The sequence below is a fragment of the Spermophilus citellus genome, assembly GCF_964194105.1.
Source record: "Spermophilus citellus genome assembly, chromosome: 7".
NCBI lineage: Eukaryota > Metazoa > Chordata > Mammalia > Rodentia > Sciuridae > Spermophilus > Spermophilus citellus.
This window is the reverse complement of record NC_138188.1, coordinates 165,401,356-165,420,108: the sequence shown is the minus strand read 5'-3', so window position 1 is coordinate 165,420,108 and position 18,753 is coordinate 165,401,356. Positions and strand designations below refer to the sequence as shown.

Below are 18,753 nucleotides of genomic sequence, written 5' to 3'. Positions count from 1 at the left end.
CAAGACCATGACTCAGCAGTCCACAGACCCGAGGAAGCCACTCAGAGGCCTATCAGCATAAGTGGCTCCACAGGGGTCTTCCAGAAAAAACTCTAAGGGGGTCTCACACTGGGGTCTCGTGGACCCTCTAGAAAGTCACACCAGGGGGGACTCACACTGGGTCCTCACAGACTCTCTAAACCCTAAACCATCACTCCAAAGAGGGCCTCACAGTGTAGGGACCCTCTAGAAAGCCACACCAGAGGGGACTCACACTGGGTCCTTAGGGACCTTTCAGAGTATCATGCCAGGGAGGACTCATACTGGTTTGTCAGAGTGTCTCTAGAAACAGCTACCCTTCAGAAATAGAAAGCTGACCAAGCCCTTTATAGAAAGTTGTTGACAGTGGACAGTCTCCATTTAGGATGTCATTCCAGGACACCCTCTCATTTCTGTTTTGGTTTTTATTTGCTTATAATCATTTGCTATAATTTGTATCTGGAAGGTCTCCCAAGGGAGCATGTGTTAAATCTTGGTCCTCAGCCTGTAAGAGGTGGGGCCTACTGGGAGTATAAAGTTACCGTGGGTGTGCCTTTGGTTTTGCTATGCCACTTGCTTCTGCCATGATATGCTGCCCGCCTCCCCTAACCCACCAGGAGCTTAAAAGCAAAAATTCTGCATATCGTAGACTGAAACGTCCAAAACTCTGAGCTAAAATAAGCCATTTCTCTTCGTAAGTTGATTTCTCTCAAGTAGTTGTTACGGTAATGGAAGGCTTACTAGCAGAAGAATGGGTTCTGAGAAGTGGGGCTGTTGTTGTGATGATAATTGATGAAGTGGACAATCTTTGGGGATTGGTTTAGGGAAGGAGTTTAGTAAAGTTTGAATAATCAGACTGAAGAAGGACTAGAATGCTTTAAGGGGAGTTTAATGGCTGATTCTGGTTGGGGATCTGACCGGAATGCTGACAGGAACGCAGATTGAAAAGATTGGGTAGATGAGGCTTCAGATGGAAATGACAACTCTACTGGGAATTGGACAAATGGCCAACCTGTGTTGCATTCTAGACAAGAACTTGTCTATATTTTGTTCATGCCCTGAGACTTATTGTATGAGTTTACTGGTGACAGACTAGTTTATCTGATACTGGTAATCTCAAGGCAAAACAGCATTCAGGTAACATTAAGGGAATTATTGGCCGCTTTTGGCCAAATTTATAGTAAGTAGGAGCAAAAACAGAGCAAAAAGATTTGGAAAACTTCCAGTTCATCCAGAAAAGAAGACTGTTCAAAGGTTTAGCCAAGGAGGATGCAGTTGCTAAAGAGATTAACACAATTTTTAAAAAGTCAAGTGCTTTACACTAGGACAATATGAAGGATGCCTGGAGGGCATCTCAGAATGGGCAAGGCCTAGTCATCAAAGGCTCAGAGTTGTAGAAGTGCAAATTTGTTTCAAAGACTTTCCAAGGCAGAGCCTTTTGAAAAAGAGAACCCTTCCCATCTAGGGCTCCCTAAACTAGCCAGGCCCTCAGGCCAGGCACAGCTCAGGCTGGCAGCAGACCTCGCATCATCCCTGTTGCTGGTTTTGCAGGCATGCAGAATACAGGAATTATGGTGTTATGGAGGCTGCCACCAAGATTTCAAAGGAAAGCCTGGGAGGACTGGTCTGTGAGGCAGGGTTGGAGTCCCTACAAGCATCAGGGTGTTGTGTGGAACTGTGAGAGTGAAGCCCAAGCTGGAAGGAAGCCCCAGGACGTTAGAGGTACCAGGAGCATGAAACACACTGCTGAGGGAACTGCAGGCAGGAAGCAGAGCCAGCCCAGGAGAGAGGCTATGTGGGCGGCACCAGGAAAGCCAGGGGCTCCTTGGGGCCCACATCCCATCAGACTATGCCTAGGATGCCAGACCTAGAGCTATAGGACTTAATGTTTGCCCTGCTAAGTTTTGGTCTTGCTTTGGCCCAATACTTCCTTATCATTCCCCTATTCCTTCATTTCAGAATGTGAATTTTCACCCTGTGCCAGTTAAGGAACAGTTAAGGATTGGGGGACACTTGGAGATAGACTCAGTGCACTTTGAATTGTGAGATGAACACAAGCCTCTGAGGGTCAGGTGTGAATTCCCATGGTTTGCATCTGGAATGCAAAGGTCACCCAACGTCCCTGTGTTAAAGGTTTGATTCCCAGCTTAATGCTGCGGGGAGGCAGTGAAATCTTTAAGAGGTAGGGCCTATTGGGAGGTTTGAAGTTACTGGGGATGTGCTTTTGAGGAAACTGTTGGACCCCATTCTCCTTCTCTTCTTCTTTTTGTGTCCCAGCCATTAGGTGAACTGTTTGGCCACATGCTGCCCATGTCCCACCAGAAGCCTGAAAGCAATGGTTCTGCCCAATCGTTGACCCTTTAAAATAAGCCTTTTCTCTTTATAAGTTGACAGCTCAGGTCCTTGTCACAGGGACGGGAAGCTGAGCAACACACACTCCTCCTCTTCCAGCAGGCCCCTGGCTGGAACTCTTGATGATGGCTCCTGTCTCTTTTCTTTTCACTATATGGTATCTGTTAGACCAACATACTGCTTTCAGCGTCATCTTAGATCATGCCACATCCCACCACGGTCTTCAATCTTACTGTCCACCCACTGGGCCACTGGTTGCCGGAGCCCCAGGATAACAATAATGGTAACTGTTGCCTGGTAATTCTAGTGTTGTCGATTGAGATACTGGAATATTGCAGCTGACGGTTTTTCCACTTGCACAAACATGGGCAAGGGACCCTACATAAGTCAGCTTGTGACTTTGCTAGTTTCCTTACCTTCTAGGAATACAAATAGACGTCTATTGATCAGTGAGAAAATCTATTGGTTAGTCTAAATTTGACTTCAACAACCTTCACAGAGCAATGGAAGAGACGACTACAGACCGTGTGTGACCAGCCAACAGAGCCTTGGTTCAGCTCTGTCCCGAGCAACGATGCTTTCCTGGCCTCCAGGTGACTCTGCCAGCACTGCTGCCTTTGAAACCAGGAAATCTCAGGGCCTGTTAGTCTTAGACTGACTGGTAGCTCATGTACCTCATGGAAAGAGGGTTATGAGACCTCTCTGCACAGAGACCTTGATCCTACAAATTGCTGTGGCTGGGAATTCTGACTCAGATTTGTGTCCCCAAACAAGGCCACCTTCATCACTCAGGAGCTCTTCTGGAGGAATGACTGACTTACTGCTCAGTGCACAGCCAGAGCAGTGCTTCTCTGTGGGAACCACACAATGAGAAGACTGCCGGACCCACCACTGACCCTGGCAGAAGTGCTTAGGGGTAGGGCAGACCGACCACCTGCTGGCACCCTTCTTATTGGCTGGTCATGGTGGCATCTGCACCATGGCTAACACTTGCTGGGTGAGGATCAAGGGCACAAGCCACGCATCACTGGAGGGAAAACAACACTGGCTCGCCAAGCCTCGCAGCCTGGGCCCTAGGCACATGGACCCAGTGCACCTTTCAGGGACACACCACTTTTTTTTCCTGTCACAGTGGTCATGGCTGTTCCTCTCCAGAGTCCCATGTGTGTCAGTGCAACCACTCTCATCACAGACAGCTGAGATGGCATAGCGACCAAAGGTCACGACTCTGCCAGCACAGGTGAGCATGAACAAATCTGGACCCCAGGCGAGAGTGACCAGAAGGGGAGACTAAGACACTGGCTCTGCACACTGGGGACAGCTAGGCCACAAGTGGCAAGAGGGTATTGGCCTGTACCTCTGCAGCAGCCTGCCCAGGGAGCTCGAGCACAGCTTCTGCCATTTTGGCCCACAATGGTCAGGACCTGGCTGGTGACCACAGCTTCCCACCTCCCACCCAGGACCAGCCAGAGCAGGCAGATATGACCCCCAAGTACTCACATGGGGATTCTGATGGTTGGGAGTCACCTCCAGCTCACAGGCCCCAGCTGCCACCAGCTGCACACCTGGGACCCACACTCAGTCTACAACGCAACATTTTCCTGCCCTGCTTATGACAAGAAATGGTGGCCAATCCCTTGCCATAGCCACTCTCATGGGCACTGCTGCCTGTTCTCAGCGGGCTCCCTGTTTACTTTCACAAAGTCTGCCTCATTACTTGGCCATCCTCATTTTTGACAGAGAAGTTTAATTTCCTGGCTCAATCCCCGTCTCTGGATCAAGACAAGTGGAAACACACAGACACTAAGCTCTAACTCACCGTCAAAAGCTCACAGTGCCACACACACACACACACACACACGTGCACTTCCACTAGCAGGCAAGCACACACCCCATGTCTCCAGCTCTGTCTGTCCATATTGGAGCCCAGCCACATTGACTCTCCTGGGAGGCTGGCTGTGATGGTGGGGTAGCAGGACAAGGGTGGTGACAGTGGGGCTTGGTGCAGGGCCATGTGGCCCAGCCTGGGGGTGAGCAGCAGCCCTGGAAGTCAGTGTGGTGTGTTTTGAGGTCAGGCTGGACGTACAGGGGCAGGGTCTGAGCAACCATGAGTGAGGTGGGCTTCTCCAAAGTACATGTGCTACGAGTGGCTGGCTTCAGGAGAAAGGAGGGATGCCGGCCCCTCACCAGGTGGACAGGAGTTGGGAAGAGTACCTGGGAGGCAGAGGAGGTAAGAGGAGGATGTGCTAGGTGGTCTGGGCCATGCCCTTGTCCAGGCCCCTGTGCCCTAGGAGCTGGCTCAGCCCGCCCTTCCCTGCCTGACAGAGGGCTCAAGCAGGTGCACCTCACCTCCTCAAACTTGTACGCAATCATGGCAAAGGCCTTGAAGATGGCGTCCGTTGGGCCTGTGATCGTCACAATCCTCTCCGGGCAGTTTCCCTCTGAGATGTTGATCCTGGCACCACTCTAGGGCAAGGGCAGAGCAAATGCTGCAGTAGCTGAAAGCCACCTGGGCAGTACCAACCTGGGCTCTCCAGGTCACAGATGGCCCAGTGTCTGGCCCTGAGCAGTGGGGCTCTTTCCACTAGTCTCCGTTAGTGGGAAACTTTAGTTAACAAAAGGAATCTAAGCCATCCCTAAGGGTGCCTGTGCCCCACTCATCTAACCCTCTTGAATGCCATGTGTCAGAGGGAAGAGTGCACATGGGTGGGATGAGCAGGCCCCCCAGGACAGGTGAAGCCCAGACCCTCCCGCATCCCAAATGGGGTACAGGATGCTGTCAGGACAAGTCACACTCACCTCTTCACGCATCTTCTTCACAGTTTCCCCTTTCTGGAATGGAGATTTAGACAACAAGGAAAAGTGTCACTGGCAGCTTTGTGTGGGGCACGTGGCCCTGGTGTGTCCCTGGTTCTGGCAGCTGCCTCTGCTGTGTGGGGTCCTGAGGGAGGCACCTGCAGCACAGCAGGGCCAGCCTCCACCCTGCCCTGCACTGGGCCAGCCCTTCCCTTACGACCTTGCCGTCACCTCAGGTGAAGAAGCTGAGGTGTGGGAAAGTATGTGTGCTCACTCAGTGGCACTGAGACTGTGGTGCCAGCAGGGCTGCACCATCTTCCATGAGTGGTGACTCCCTGAGAGGCCCTCTCCAAAAAGAACCTGTGAGAAGGCTGGACATGGACAACTGGAGGCTCCCCTGTAGAATAGTGGCAGTGGAGGAAAGGGACATGGGGTCCCAGAGATGGTCAGGGAAGGCAGTGCCCCTCAGCTCTTCTCCTTCATGAGCCACAAGCTTCCACCCAGCCCTTTCCCTGTGGGACAGGGGGTGCCAACGGGCTGAATGGCAGTGCTCCCGGGGATCTCCGCTTCCCCAGCACAGAGCGGAATGCCTGCTGGGGCTGTGAGGGTGCTGGAGCCAGCATCACCAGGGGCTGCCACTGTCCTCACCGTGTCCTTACAGAGACCCTGAAAGATGCAGAGTTCATTCACCAATTACCTTCCCAATGATGCTTCCAACTTCCTGTAGAAAAAAGAAAATCACAGAAAGATCACGCCACAGAGCAGAAGAGGTCAATACTGGGGCACATGCTGCAGAACCCATCCACCCTCCTGACAAGAGGGATTGGTATTTACTTATTCGTTTATTTACGTGGTGCTGGGGATGGAACCAAGCCTTTACCACTGGGCCATACTCTCAACCCAAGAGGGGAGAATTTGGACTACATGGCGGGGGCAGGGAGTGAACAGTTGGGCTGTCTGTAGAGAGGTCCGTCTATCTGAGACCAGGGCTGCTCTAAGCTTGACTGACTCTCCAGGAGGAGGATGCAGCCAGCTGCTCTTGATCAGGGATTCAGGAGGGCACTTCTACACTTGCCGCCTCAAGGAAATCCTGACTGTGACTCCCCAGAGGGCAGTGCCACACTGCTGTTTTAAAAGACATAATACCAAGAGAAGTACTGGCACACGCTGCAGCAACTGGTGGTGGGGCACATGTTGTTGCGGGGCTGGTACCAGTATCTCTCTGCACATAGGACAGCCCCAGAGAGGTCCCTGGGGCATGTCACTTGAGACAGGGTCAGCATGGCTTCCAGCCATGGAGAATGACTTCTTTCAAACCCTGACTCACTTTCCTCACTGGAACCAAGTCCTCAACAACCTACACACTGCTCCTAAGCTATGGGGAGGGCGTGCATGCCGGGACGAAGGAGCAGGGAGGGGAGCAGGGGCAGTGGTGTACCCTCCTGTCACAGGCCCACTTCACCTCCTACAAGAGGGTGTGGTGGCAGCTGTGGCAGCTGGAGGGGACTGAGCAGCTGGTCTGCAGATAGTCGCATCAGGAGGAGGCCAGGCAGTCACTCTCCACCAAAGAAATGGAGGTCTGAGAGTGCCCACGCTTGCCTAGAGGGATGTGCCCTCTGCAAAGCTGGCTGTGCCAGCCCCACCAGCTCCAGAGCCCAGCCCTATGCTGCCTGCCATTCTGGGAGACACTGTGCAGACAAGAGGAGCTGGCTTTCTTGGGAACAGGCACCACCATGAGCCCTGTGCTGCTGGGATGGAATTGGAGGGGTGGACAACATGGACAGAGAATTCAGAGCGAGGATGTTGGAACTGTGTCTGTTCCCTGGCTCTGTGTAAGTGGCCAGGATCAAGGAGTGTTCCTAGGGCCCAATCCCAGCCTCCAAAATATTCTTGTGCACTCAAAGGAGTCCATTTCTAGAGACATGGCTGACTCGAGAATGGGGACCAGGAAAGGAAAAGATGAGCCATGAAGGGAGACAGTGCTGTAGGAGTGGCTAGGACCAGGAGCCCTACAAGCACCACAGTGACCAAAGCAGTTACAGGGAAAAGTGGCCCACTGGATAAGGCAGAGGGCCCGAGTCCAAGTGGACCATGGAATGAATGAGTGTGTGGAAGGCCTGTAGCTGTAGAGACTTCCCAGCAGGGACTTTCTGACCATGGAGAGGGGCTGCTGCACACGGGGAGCAGGGCAGGAGCCTCCCACCCAGGGGCTCATGTGAGCACCACCAGGAATGGGATGTGGTGACATCTGGGCCCACTGACAGGAAGGCTGCCGTGAATTCCTGTCAATGGCAGAGAAACATCCACCAAAGCCAAAGTGAGGGCCATGTCACAAAAGCGCTGGACAGAAACTTGTACCAGTAAAAGTCAAAGGTGGAAGGAGACTGGAAAGAGGCGACAGGCTGTGCTCCAGTGCTGCCTGGACCCCTTGCCATCAAAGGCTGTGCCACACACACTGCTTGGCCTGCAGGGCCCAGGCGGGGCACATCTGCAGGGATGCCCTGGCTCTGAGGGCCATTCAGAAGAAATTTGCCCCGGGGTACTCTGGGACAGGGCATTAGGCTGCCAGGTAGTCTAGAAGGGTTCCAGGAAAGTGTAATGGACTGTATTTGCGAGGCTTTGTAAGTCTGAGATTGCTTAGACTAAAAAAATATTCTACAGAGCAAAGACCCTGGCAGTGGGATGTCCCCTTTCTCTGACAGCAACAAAGTCTCTGTACCTTTCCATGCATCAGCAGGCGAATTGTTAGGGTCACATTCAGGCCACCTTCAGAGACCTTGGACTCCATCTTCCTCCCAAAATGTGGATGGGGGTGATGGCTTACGGTACTGAGGGTGCTGTGAAGAAGGATGGATGGGGCCCAGATGGCGTCACCTGGAAAGAGAAGGCAAGACGCTGACCACCGGGCAGATCTCCTCAGCTCAGGAACAACCTTCTGGCCTTCTGGGGCTCCAGCCTCCTGAGTGGGAGTGAGCATACTGCCCTCACCTCCACTGGCTGATCAGGCTTCACCCGGGGGCATAGGTTGCCTGGCATCTTGGACATGAGCCTCTGGGAAAGCCCATGGGGCTAGTTCTGGCCCCACCTGACTGACCACATTACCTGGGCAGGTCACTGAAGTCTCTGTGAAGAGGGTCATGGGAGCAGCTCTCTCAAAGCCACAGAGTACAGAGACCCCCCCCAGGAGTGTCCTGGAGACAGCCTGCCCGGTGCTCTCAGCTTGGCCAGCATGGCTCACCATGTGGTTTCAGTTCCGACCATTTCCCTGATGGCCACCCACATCACCTCAAACAGCCAGAAGGGCACGTTTGCCAATGTCCCTGTGGTCTCAGGCCCAAATGTGGACCCAGTCTCTAGTCACTAGAGATGCCAAACCACTGGCATCTCCTGACCAAAGCCATCAGCAGATGCTCTCTCTGATCAGGTCTGCACTGATCATAGGCTTTCTGTGGCGATCACTCATAGTTAGCCTGCCAGCCTGAATTAAGGCTTCATTTCACTATTTACAAGCAAAGATGGATCACTGGTAGCAAGATGGAAGGGCTCATGGGAAAGGGACGTGATGGCTTTGTGCTGCTGTGGTGACCTGCTTCCAGGCCCTTCCAGTGAGCTACTGGCCAACACTGGTCCCCACAGGCCACTGTGCCATCCCCTTCTAGGGGTCACCCAGCACAAGACAGAGCTACCCAGCCATGCCTCAGAGAGGATTAAAGAAGCCAGGGTTTGGTGGAGCAGCGAGGAGGAGGGAGCGGGTTCCTGCAAAGATTCTAGAAGCTAGAGGGTGAGAGATGCACATGCCCAGGAGATATTCTGGAACTGCCAGATGTGGGAGGAGTGGGGTGAAGGCACCTCAGGGGACCGGACTCTGATTCTTCAGCTGAAGAGTCCTGAGGCAGTGCAGGGTTAAGTAGCTCTCTGCAAGGGCATGCACATGCCCTCCAGCAGCCTGTGAGGTGCAGGAATGTGGCATCGGAAGTGGTTTGCATGGGGCACAGTGTGGGGCTGTGGGGGTCACCAGAGGGGAGAGGAAATAGGGCAGGGCACAGGATGGAACTTGGGTATGGAGCGCCTCCACAGGACCTGGAGAATAGTCAGGTAGGTGGCAGCAGTGACAGGTGCTGATAGCAAAGAGTGGCTTATTGGACGTAGGGGCTGCTGGTTTGTGGGGTGCATGCAGTGCTGGGGGGATTTGGGCCAGGGTCCATGGAGCCCAGAATGGGGCATTTGGAGTACCATGGACAGGCCTCCAGGCTCCCTGCATACCTGCCCAGGTGTGTACCAAGAGAAGGGCAGTTGCTGGGAAGGTGAAGGGCGAGGCTGCGGCTCGCACTGAGAGCTCCTCACAGAGAGCGGCACACTTAAGTCTTCACCAAAGGAAAGCATTACCTGCAGGAATGTCTCATGGCAATCCTTCAGGGACAAAACCCCATGAAGCCCACCTACCCAGCCCCATGTGACGGAGCTGGGGACTGAGACAGGCACACACAGGAGAGATTGGGGCTTAGGAGTTGGGGCAAAATTTTTTTCCTCATCAAAATATTTCTGCTAAAAAATACGCTAGAAGGAAAACAGAAAAATTAAGCACAGACACAGCTCACTGGGTGCATAAGGGAGGTCTGCAAAGAGCAACCGCTGGTTATGCTTACATAGCATTGAATGCGGGTTTTACGTAGCAAAGAGGTTTTAAAAACCATTCTTCCAGATTAGTGCTCTTTGTCCACTGAGTCACAAGCTGCCCTCTACATTAAGACTAAAATTCACTAGGCACCTAAGTGCTGAGCACACAGCCTCGTGTGACTGCTGGTTGCCCAGTGGGAGGCACAGGGGAGAGCTCTATTGGCCAGGGTGAGTGCACAGTCCCAGCAGAGCCCAGGCCCAGGCAGGCACTCAGGAGGAGGGGTCTTGAGGGAGAGAGGAATATCTTGCTCAAATGCACAACTGCGAATATCCATAGAGACCCCCAGACAAGCCTGGCAAAACCCTTCTCTCAGATCTGCGTTTCTGCTGAGGCTGATTCACCAGGTCCAAAGAACCCCTCGTGCTGTGGCCAATTCAGGGCTTAGTGCTTCCTTTTTAATTAAACGCATCTCCTTCCACCACAGGGACAGCAGGGCCCTTCGGCGTCTGTTACATAAATGTTTCCAGCCCAGGGAGGAGAAAGTAGGTCAGCGCCTGCCCGGGGTGCTTCCGGCTCCAGGCTGTCAGCAGGGATCTGTCACACAGGCCAGCGCCTTTCCTCATCTGCAGGCAGGAGGGAGCCAGCACAGAGGCTCTGTGTACTGTAGGAGTGAGGAGTTGTCCCGTGGATAGATGAGGTCTCCTGGGACTCAGGACTTGATCCTGGGGAACACTCTGCTCCTACTGAAGCTCTGGGAGCCACAGATCTCTCTGAGGCATGGGATGAACAAGCCCTAACCCATCTGCTGCTGTATCTGTTTATTCATGGGACCCAAGGGTGTCCCAGGCCTTGCTCCCACCCAGCCCACACTGACCCATCTGCCCAGAGCGTCAGGGGCTATCAGAAAAAAATGGACAAAAGGGTTCCAAAAGGACTCAACAGGAAGCAAGGGCCCACTGCCCTGCTTGGTCACCTGGAATCACAATGGATGGGCAGCTCCTCCTGGAACCCCTCCCCTACAGGCCTTCTAGAAGCTTCTTCTTCTGTTCTCGTCAGTGCCTGGGATTGAATGTGCTTTTTGGTAGTGGTAGGGATATTGGGGACTCAACCCAGGGGTGCTGACCCACTGATCCACATCTCTAGTCCTTTTAATTTATTTAGTTTTTATTTTGAAAATGGGTCTCACTAAATTGCTAAGGCTAGCTTTGAACTTGGTGATCCTCCTACTTCAGCATCCTTGGCCTCTGGGATTACAGACCATGCCTGGACTGAACATGTTTTCAATTCACTTAACAGGAGGTCGAGGAGGACCCGGCAGAGTCTGTGCCCCCCCAAGCCTCCCACCCAGCAAGCCTGTCCAGTCTGTGGCTTCAGTGCCACTCCATGCAGATACTGCCTACAGATGTGCCTTGGCCTGGCACATACCTGGACTCCAGATTCCCAGGGCAGAGCCCCGGGCCAGCTACATGGATTTCCAGTAGGTACTGATGCGATATGGGCAAGGCACGGAACTGAACCCTTTCCAGGCCATCCACCCACCTGTCTGTCTCCGCACAGCCCCCACCTGCTCAGCCCAACCCCTTCCCTGTTCACCACTCTGACCTTCATCGACAACTTCATCGACAACTCTCGGGGCTCAACAAGCAACACTGACCCCACTGGCTTCCTGTTCTCTCAGAGCCAAGCCAAGTCCATATCTCCCGACTCAACAGCCATGGATTCTGAGGGTAAAGGTCTCCATCATCCCTCCACCCTTCTCCCAGAGACCTCCATCATGGGGCCTCTGCATCTGCTGCCCCTTTACCTTAGAAGCTGGAAGCCCATCTTTCCACACCTCAGTCCTGAGACCCTCATCTCTCACGGCCCAGGAACTGCCCTGTCAGCGCACACAACAGTCCTGAAGTGCCACACTGGTTGGAGACAGCCACTAACAAGGAGAGCGGTGATGGCAAGCACAATGACAGTGCCACCAAGAAATGCAAAGGCCGAAGGCAAGAAAGGAGACCATATATTTAAGAAGACGAGAAAACCCCAAACAAAATAAACCAAAGAAATCCACACAAATATACATCATGGTTAAATGTCTAAAAATCAAAGACAAGACAGAATGGCAGCAGCAAGTGGGGACAACAGGAGTCAAAGGCCCCTTTCCAGTAGCTGCAGGGGCACAGAGACCCCACAGAGAGCTCTCAGGCGCTGCCCCTCACATCCAGGAGCTCGGCTGGCAGAGGGAGGTGTAACATAGAGAGGGAAGAAGGAACACAGTAGGCAAAAACAGGAAATGCAAAAGGCCTCTGCTTTCCTGCTGAGTCTTCAAAACGGCCTTTTGAAACTACTGTCCTGTCTGATATGAACAGTATGGTTAGAAAATACCTGAAATAATTATAAACAGGATAGGGCGAATAATTTTAGAGTGGGGTTTGGTTTCTATTCTTCCCATAAACTAGTAAGATCGTAAGATAGTAGCAGTCTAACTTGTAAGTCCTATAGATAGAAGGTTATAGATACAGACACAGAGATACTGCAGCAATGATTAAAAACACACAAACGCAAGCACAAACCCAAAAGACTACTGGAGCACACCTAAAAACACTATCAAAACGTATCAAAAAGACGGTAAGCCACAGGAAGCCTGGCGAACAAAACCTAAAAACAAGAGGAGCAAAAAACAACAAAGAGAAAACAAAACAAAACAAAAAAAAGAAACAGCAGTCTTAACATCTCAGTAGCTACTCCCAATATAAATGGTCTCATTAAAAACAAAGTGGACTAAAAACATGGCCCTGTCCCATGCTGTCTATGAGAAACTCATTGTGCCACCAAGAACATGCCACGGGCCAGCACCATCTCTTCAGCAAGGGGGCTGGGAAACTGTCCACCCAAATGCAGGAAAAGAAAACTGGAGGTTTATCTTACACTATATATATATATATATATATATATATATATATATATATATATATATATATAAATAAATAAAATCAAAATGGGATTAGACTTAAATCTAAGACCTGAAACTATAAAACTATTAGAAGAGAATACAGGGAAAAAAAGCTTTATGACTTTGAGCTGAGCAATGACTGCTTTAGATATGACCCCAAAAGCCCAGCAACACAAGTGAAAACAGAAGTGATTAGATCAAAATAAAATCTGCACAGCAAAGGAAATATTCAGGAGAATGGGGAGATAATCTGCAGAGTGGGAGAAAAGACCTTCAAACCAAATCTCTGATAAAGGTCTAATACCCAAAATAGGTAAAGAATATGAACAACTCAATAGCAAGAAAATGAATGATCCAATTGGAATAAAAATGTGCAAAGAATTTGAGGAGATATTTCATAATGGAAGACATACAAATTCCCAACGGGGGGGGGGGGCGTAGGAAAAAAACATCACTAATTATCTCGGAGGGGCAAATTTAAACCACAATGAGATGTCGAGTCACACCTGTTAAAACAGCTATTATCTAAAAGACTAAAGATAATAAGTGTGGCAGGGGCTGGATAAAACGGGACTCTTGTTCACTTTTGGTATGAAAGTAAATTAGTACAGGCATCATAAAATAGGATGAAGTTTCCTCACAAAATATCACCCAACAACTCACTTCTGGGTATGCATCCAAGGGAATTGGAGGCCATTAGCTGCAGAGATATCTGCTCTCCCATGTCTACTTCAGTGCTGTTCCCAACAGACATAAAGTCAACATAAGTGTCCTTCAGTGATTCATGGACCAAGCAAGTGCGGTGGATATACAAATAAATGCTAGTCAGCCTTAGATAGGAGAGCTGGCCCTGTGGAAAACAGGACGCTCCTGGGGCATGGCATTCAGTGAGAGAGCCTGACATAGAAAGATGCACACAGGGCAACCTCACTTACATGTAGGATCTGAAAAAGCTGAACCCATAGGAACAGAGAAGAGGGTGGTTGTGAGATGAGGGGTGGGGCGTGGAGAACTTAGAGAAGTTGGTTAAGGGTACAAGGTCTCAGATGGACAAAAGGAGTAGGTGCTGAAGGTCCATGGTACGGCACAGTCTGACAGTGAGTAAAAGTGTATCGCATTGCTGAAAATTGCTAAGAGTGGATATTAAATGTTTTCACCACCCAAAAAATGGAAGGTGTGTGAGGTGATAGATACTCTAGTCAGTGCTATTCCATCACTTCATACACACACACCAACATTAAGACGTGGAGTTTAGTGACCTGAGAGAATGATGCACGAGGGCCATTCTCACACGGCAGCGCTGGTGCACGTCTTAAAAGTGAATCAGTGCAAATTAGCACATCAGCGTAGGCAGGAAAGCAGCACATCCAGCACCCACTCATGATGAAGAAAAGCAGAAACATCGTTTTTGCAGAAAAGATGCTTGCTCTGGAACATGCGGCAGAGGTGTGTGCTACCTGACATCCCACGCACTCACAGCACCTGAAGTCACACCATGCTACCTCCTCGCCGGAGTCCTGGGGTACCCTTCCACTGCAGTGCAACTCAATCCAGGGCAAAGTCCCTGTCCCCAAGGCCTCATCTGCCACTCTCTCCTGGTGTCTGTCCTTCCCACCCTCTCTCCCCCGACTCAGCTCCTTTCTAGAAACAGGCTGAGTTCTTCTGCCCATGTCTCAGGAACTTCTGTAGGAGGCCACTGCCTGTGCTCCATCTCATCTGGCCTGTCCCTTCCACAGCCCTGGTCCTATTGAGGTTAACTTGTGTGCCCTGACACTGTGCTGCAAAGGCCATGGTGGTCTCCATTCTCTGGGTTCGTTGTTATAACAAAATACCTGAGCTGACACTTTATAAAGAGGGTTATCTGGATCATGATTCTGTGGCTAGAGGTTCCAAAGAGTCCCCCCCCCCCCCCCGCCCTGGCTGTGTGCAGAAGGAGCCAAGAGCATGGGTGGTGTCACTTTAAAACCTGCTGTTGCAAGAACTCTTAAAATAACTACAACAATCCCTTCCAGGAGGGGAGCCCTGTGACCTAATTGCCTTGTCCCAGGCCCCACCTGTAAGGAGCCCCCTTCAGTACCACCCACTGCAGATAGGCTTCCAGCAGACAGACCTCTGGAAGGCACACTCACACCACCTCTGAACCACTCACTACTGAACCCCAGTTCCCAGCACCATTCCTGGTCCACAAGGGTCAGTGCATATTAAAGGATTAGAAAAACTTATACCAGGAGTACTGAGGCCAACTCAATTTCCATGGCCTCACAAACATTCCAAAATCAGAAGGGAGTGATCTCTATGTTCAATACTTGTGCATCCTCAGATTCAGTCAACTGCAGACTGAAAATATCCCGCCCCCCCAGATTTCAGAAGTTCTCAAAAGCAATACCTGAATTTGCCACATGCTGAGCACCAGCATGCCCTGCTGGGCCCACCACCTTGCCAATCTGGTCTCTCTAGCGCATATCTGAGCGTTGTTTCCTTTACGTGCCCTTCATGAGCTGTGTGGCTGGGCCTGCAACGGTTGCATCAGTTCTGATCACATGCACACTCTTTCCTCGACATTCTCTAACCAACAGCTTAACAACTGTTCAGTTAGCATTAACATTACATTAGGGACTGTCAGTAATCCAGAGATTACTAACGTATAGAGATACATGTAAGTTACATGCAAATACATCAGGACACAGCACTGAGGATTCTGGTACCCATGAGGTCCTGAACCAATCCCTATAGACTGTATTTTCATTTCCCTCAGTCCATCTGTTTATACCTTCACTTAGGCTCTGAGGGTCACAATGGAGGAGGCACAGACATGCAGCATGGAGGCTCCTTAGGGGGACATCGTGGCTGCCGGCAGGGGAAGGCATGGGGGACAAGGACCAAGGTGCCCCAAGCCCACTTCCACTGGAGGCCCACAGACATCCTAGCAGGCCATCTGGGGAACTGTCCCAATGACACTTGTCTAGAGGCCCATCCTGACACACAAGCCATGGTCCCAAAGGAAGTGCACTCATGAAAGGACCCATCTTCTTAAGGCCAGTAAAAATCACCTTGAAAACAGAACCCAGCCCCATACTGTAAAATAAAACCCGCAGCAAAGACCTGCTACGACCTACAAGTTCTTGGAACACAGGACTGCTTCTGTTTTCCTTTACTGGAGCTTCTCTAATTTGGAAGGCTTGGTTCTGTGTCTGATCCCACTTGTTTCTGGTCCTCTTCTATCATTTCTTCCCTTCTGCCTGATTTTCCTTCAGGTGGAAGGGGTTGTGACCTTTGCTCTTAGCTAATGTAACATTTAATGCTAAAGCCCTGATTTACTTGTATCCTATAAATTTTGATATTTTTTTCATTGTTCTAATTTCTTTCAATATCTCTTTGACCAGAGCATTCATAGGGGTGTATTTTGATTTTTAAGTATTTGGAAAATTTCCAATTATCTTTGGTTATTGATTTATAGTTTAATTAAACTACACTTTGTATGATTTCAATTATTTATATTTGTTTGGCTGTTTTTTCTTCTCTGCAGAGAGTGGTCCACCTTGGTGAGTGTCCACATGTGCACAGCAGCCATGCCCGCTGGGGTCAGGCCAGGTCTTTGAGGCCCTGTCAGATTTCCCTGCTTCCTGCATCAGCTTGGGTCATGGAGCCCATCTGCCTCTGCGCCATCTGGCCTGGGACCCCGTTCTGTTACTGAGTTCCCACGACATAGTCTCTACCTTGGCTATTAGATTTTTCAGTTCTAAAAGCTCTGTTTTGTTCTTTTCGCACCTGGTATTTCCTACTGAGACATCCTGTCTCCCATTCATTTCATGCCTCCTGAAACATAGTCACAGAAACTGCTTTCAAGACTCTGGTCACTCCAACACAGAGGGCCACCGTGGGCTGACGTCCATTGATCATCTTTCCTTTCACAAGGTTGAAACTCTTGGCCCTTCATGTCACGTATGGACATTAGGCTGTCCCCTGGACACTGAACATTGTCATAAGACTCTAGCCATTACTTAAATTTTATGCAGGAAGATATTTTTATTTTGCCCAGCACTGGTACCAGTTAGTCAGTCCCACAGCCTCCTGGGGGCTGTGGTTCCTGTTTCTGGCTCTGAGAGCTTTAGCAGTGATCCTCAACTCTGTCCATGTGTGTTGCCAGTGTTCACTGGGCTTGGGAGTCATCATCCCCTGGCCCTCATGACAGTGGCCTTGCTGTACTCTCTATGGTCAGATCCTTGATGCAGAGGTCAAGGCCTGCCTGTGAGTACTCACGATGTTGCAGGGTCCCTCCATCAAGCCCTCCTCTGTAAGGTCCCCCCAGATCTCCCATGGTCTCCCATGGTCTCCTTGGATCTTGTCTTTCTGGCCAAAAGCCAGGACCTCATCTGTCTTGCCATAGCATCTGCATCCAGGGCTAGGCAGTGAGAGGACAGAGACAGAAAGAGGCGACGGGAGCATCCTTCTTCCCTGGAAGTGCACCCCTCTACTAGAGAGGAAGGCCCCCCTCCCTCTGCTCTTACATCTGCTGGTGGCCACTGCCCTCAGTGTCCCAGAAGGGTCTCCAGGCTGGATCCTAGGAAGCAGGGATGGAAAAAAATAACTAAAGCAAACTATTCCCCATTCAATCTCCAGAGGCTCCCTTTCCAGCTCCTGGGACAGAAATGCAGCACTGCCCAGAGGCTCCTGGTCCAGACCCAAAGGGCACTTCTGTGCTGCCTCAGTCCAGGCTCTGACTTGCAGCCCAGCTCCAGATGGGCTGATGCCATCTGACTTGAGTCCTCCAGCAGCAACTCTGCACATTCTGTCCTAAAGGCCCAGTAGCAGTCAGCAGGAGTGGCAAGGTGGTGTGTCCGCCATTTTGACCCAAATCAAACACTTGTTAATTTTAATTTGGGTTAAATTGTAACAGCTGCCTATAACCTGCACCATTGTGGTGAAATTCCAAAAAAAAAATTTTTTTTTGCCAATTATGGTTTTTAATATTTATTTTTTAGTTATAGGTGGACACAATATCTTTTTTTTTACTTTATATGGTGCTGAGGATTGAACCCAGTGCCTCACATGTGCTAGGCAAGCGCTCTACATCTGAGCCAAAGCCATAGCCCTGCCAATGATTTTTTAAAAGATCATTCCAACCAACAGATACCAGCAAGCACACTCTACCATAACCAGAACTGCTGTGTAAGCACAGCAGCTGCCACCACACACAACACACGTGCTGTCCCAATCCAGTAGGGCTCTTCTGTCCCTGTTCACTTGTGAGCAGTGAGGTGCTATGGCCTGAACCTGGCTGATGACAGGCCTAGGCTTCTGACCACCAGACAGACAAGCTCTGCATTCCATCCTGGTCAAAAGTGAAAGCCAGACACATGGCTCCATCCAAAGAAACATGCTGTGCTGGGCATGCCCAGAGTGTGAGCACAGAAGGCTCTCTTCTGGGGGAGATAAGCTGATGGGTGCTAAAGTAGAAATGGCTCACAGGGGTCTATATTTTATAGCAGCAAGCACTCTTGCTGTATGTGCAGTGGCAGCAACTTCTTTGAGTCCCTCCAACACAAGATCCTCTCCTGAGGGGGGCTGAGTGCCTCTAGCAGCACTGCCGGTGTCCATGTGGCAGCAGTGAGTGCCCGTCAAGGCTGGCGGCTCTGGCCTACCCCCATTAGCTGAGCCATGTCCAGGGCTGCACCACAGGCCTCAGCTGTCTAGAAGGGGCACTGGGGCAGGGAGAGGGTGAGCACTGACTTGATTTATCATGTTTAACAGCTCAGTGCCCGCATCAGGCTGCATGAGGCCACGGCAGCAGAAACCGACAGAGCTGATTAGCGGTTGCATTCTCCTTGAGAGACTCACAGTGCACACTGTGTCCTTGAGGCCATCCAGGGGAGGGGAGATTTCTGCAGTTTAGTGCCCTTGCCAGTAACAGTTAGCATTAGAAAGACATTCAGGGCTTACACACCCTGACTTTAGAGAGCCTTTGAAACAGCCTGCTCCTTTGTCACTCAAGTGTCAAGACAGAGAAAAGGTGACAGGAGCAGGGACC

General features: G+C 50.8%; 1 protein-coding gene across 3 annotated transcripts in view; it reads right to left on the bottom strand.

Annotated features, from left to right (window-relative positions):
- The window catches only part of PCBP3 (poly(rC) binding protein 3), a 227,031-nt gene that overhangs the window by 31,124 nt on the left and 177,154 nt on the right, over window positions 1-18,753 (bottom strand). For all 3 annotated transcript variants that reach the window (XM_081301485.1, XM_081301486.1, XM_081301484.1), the window contains 4 exons: window positions 7,886-8,040; window positions 5,864-5,887; window positions 5,170-5,202; window positions 4,720-4,836 (listed from right to left, as the gene is read on the bottom strand). In XM_081301485.1, the coding sequence (XP_081157611.1) occupies window positions 4,720-4,836; window positions 5,170-5,202; window positions 5,864-5,887; window positions 7,886-8,040 (329 nt within the window). The remainder of the gene's footprint in view (window positions 1-4,719; window positions 4,837-5,169; window positions 5,203-5,863; window positions 5,888-7,885; window positions 8,041-18,753) is intronic.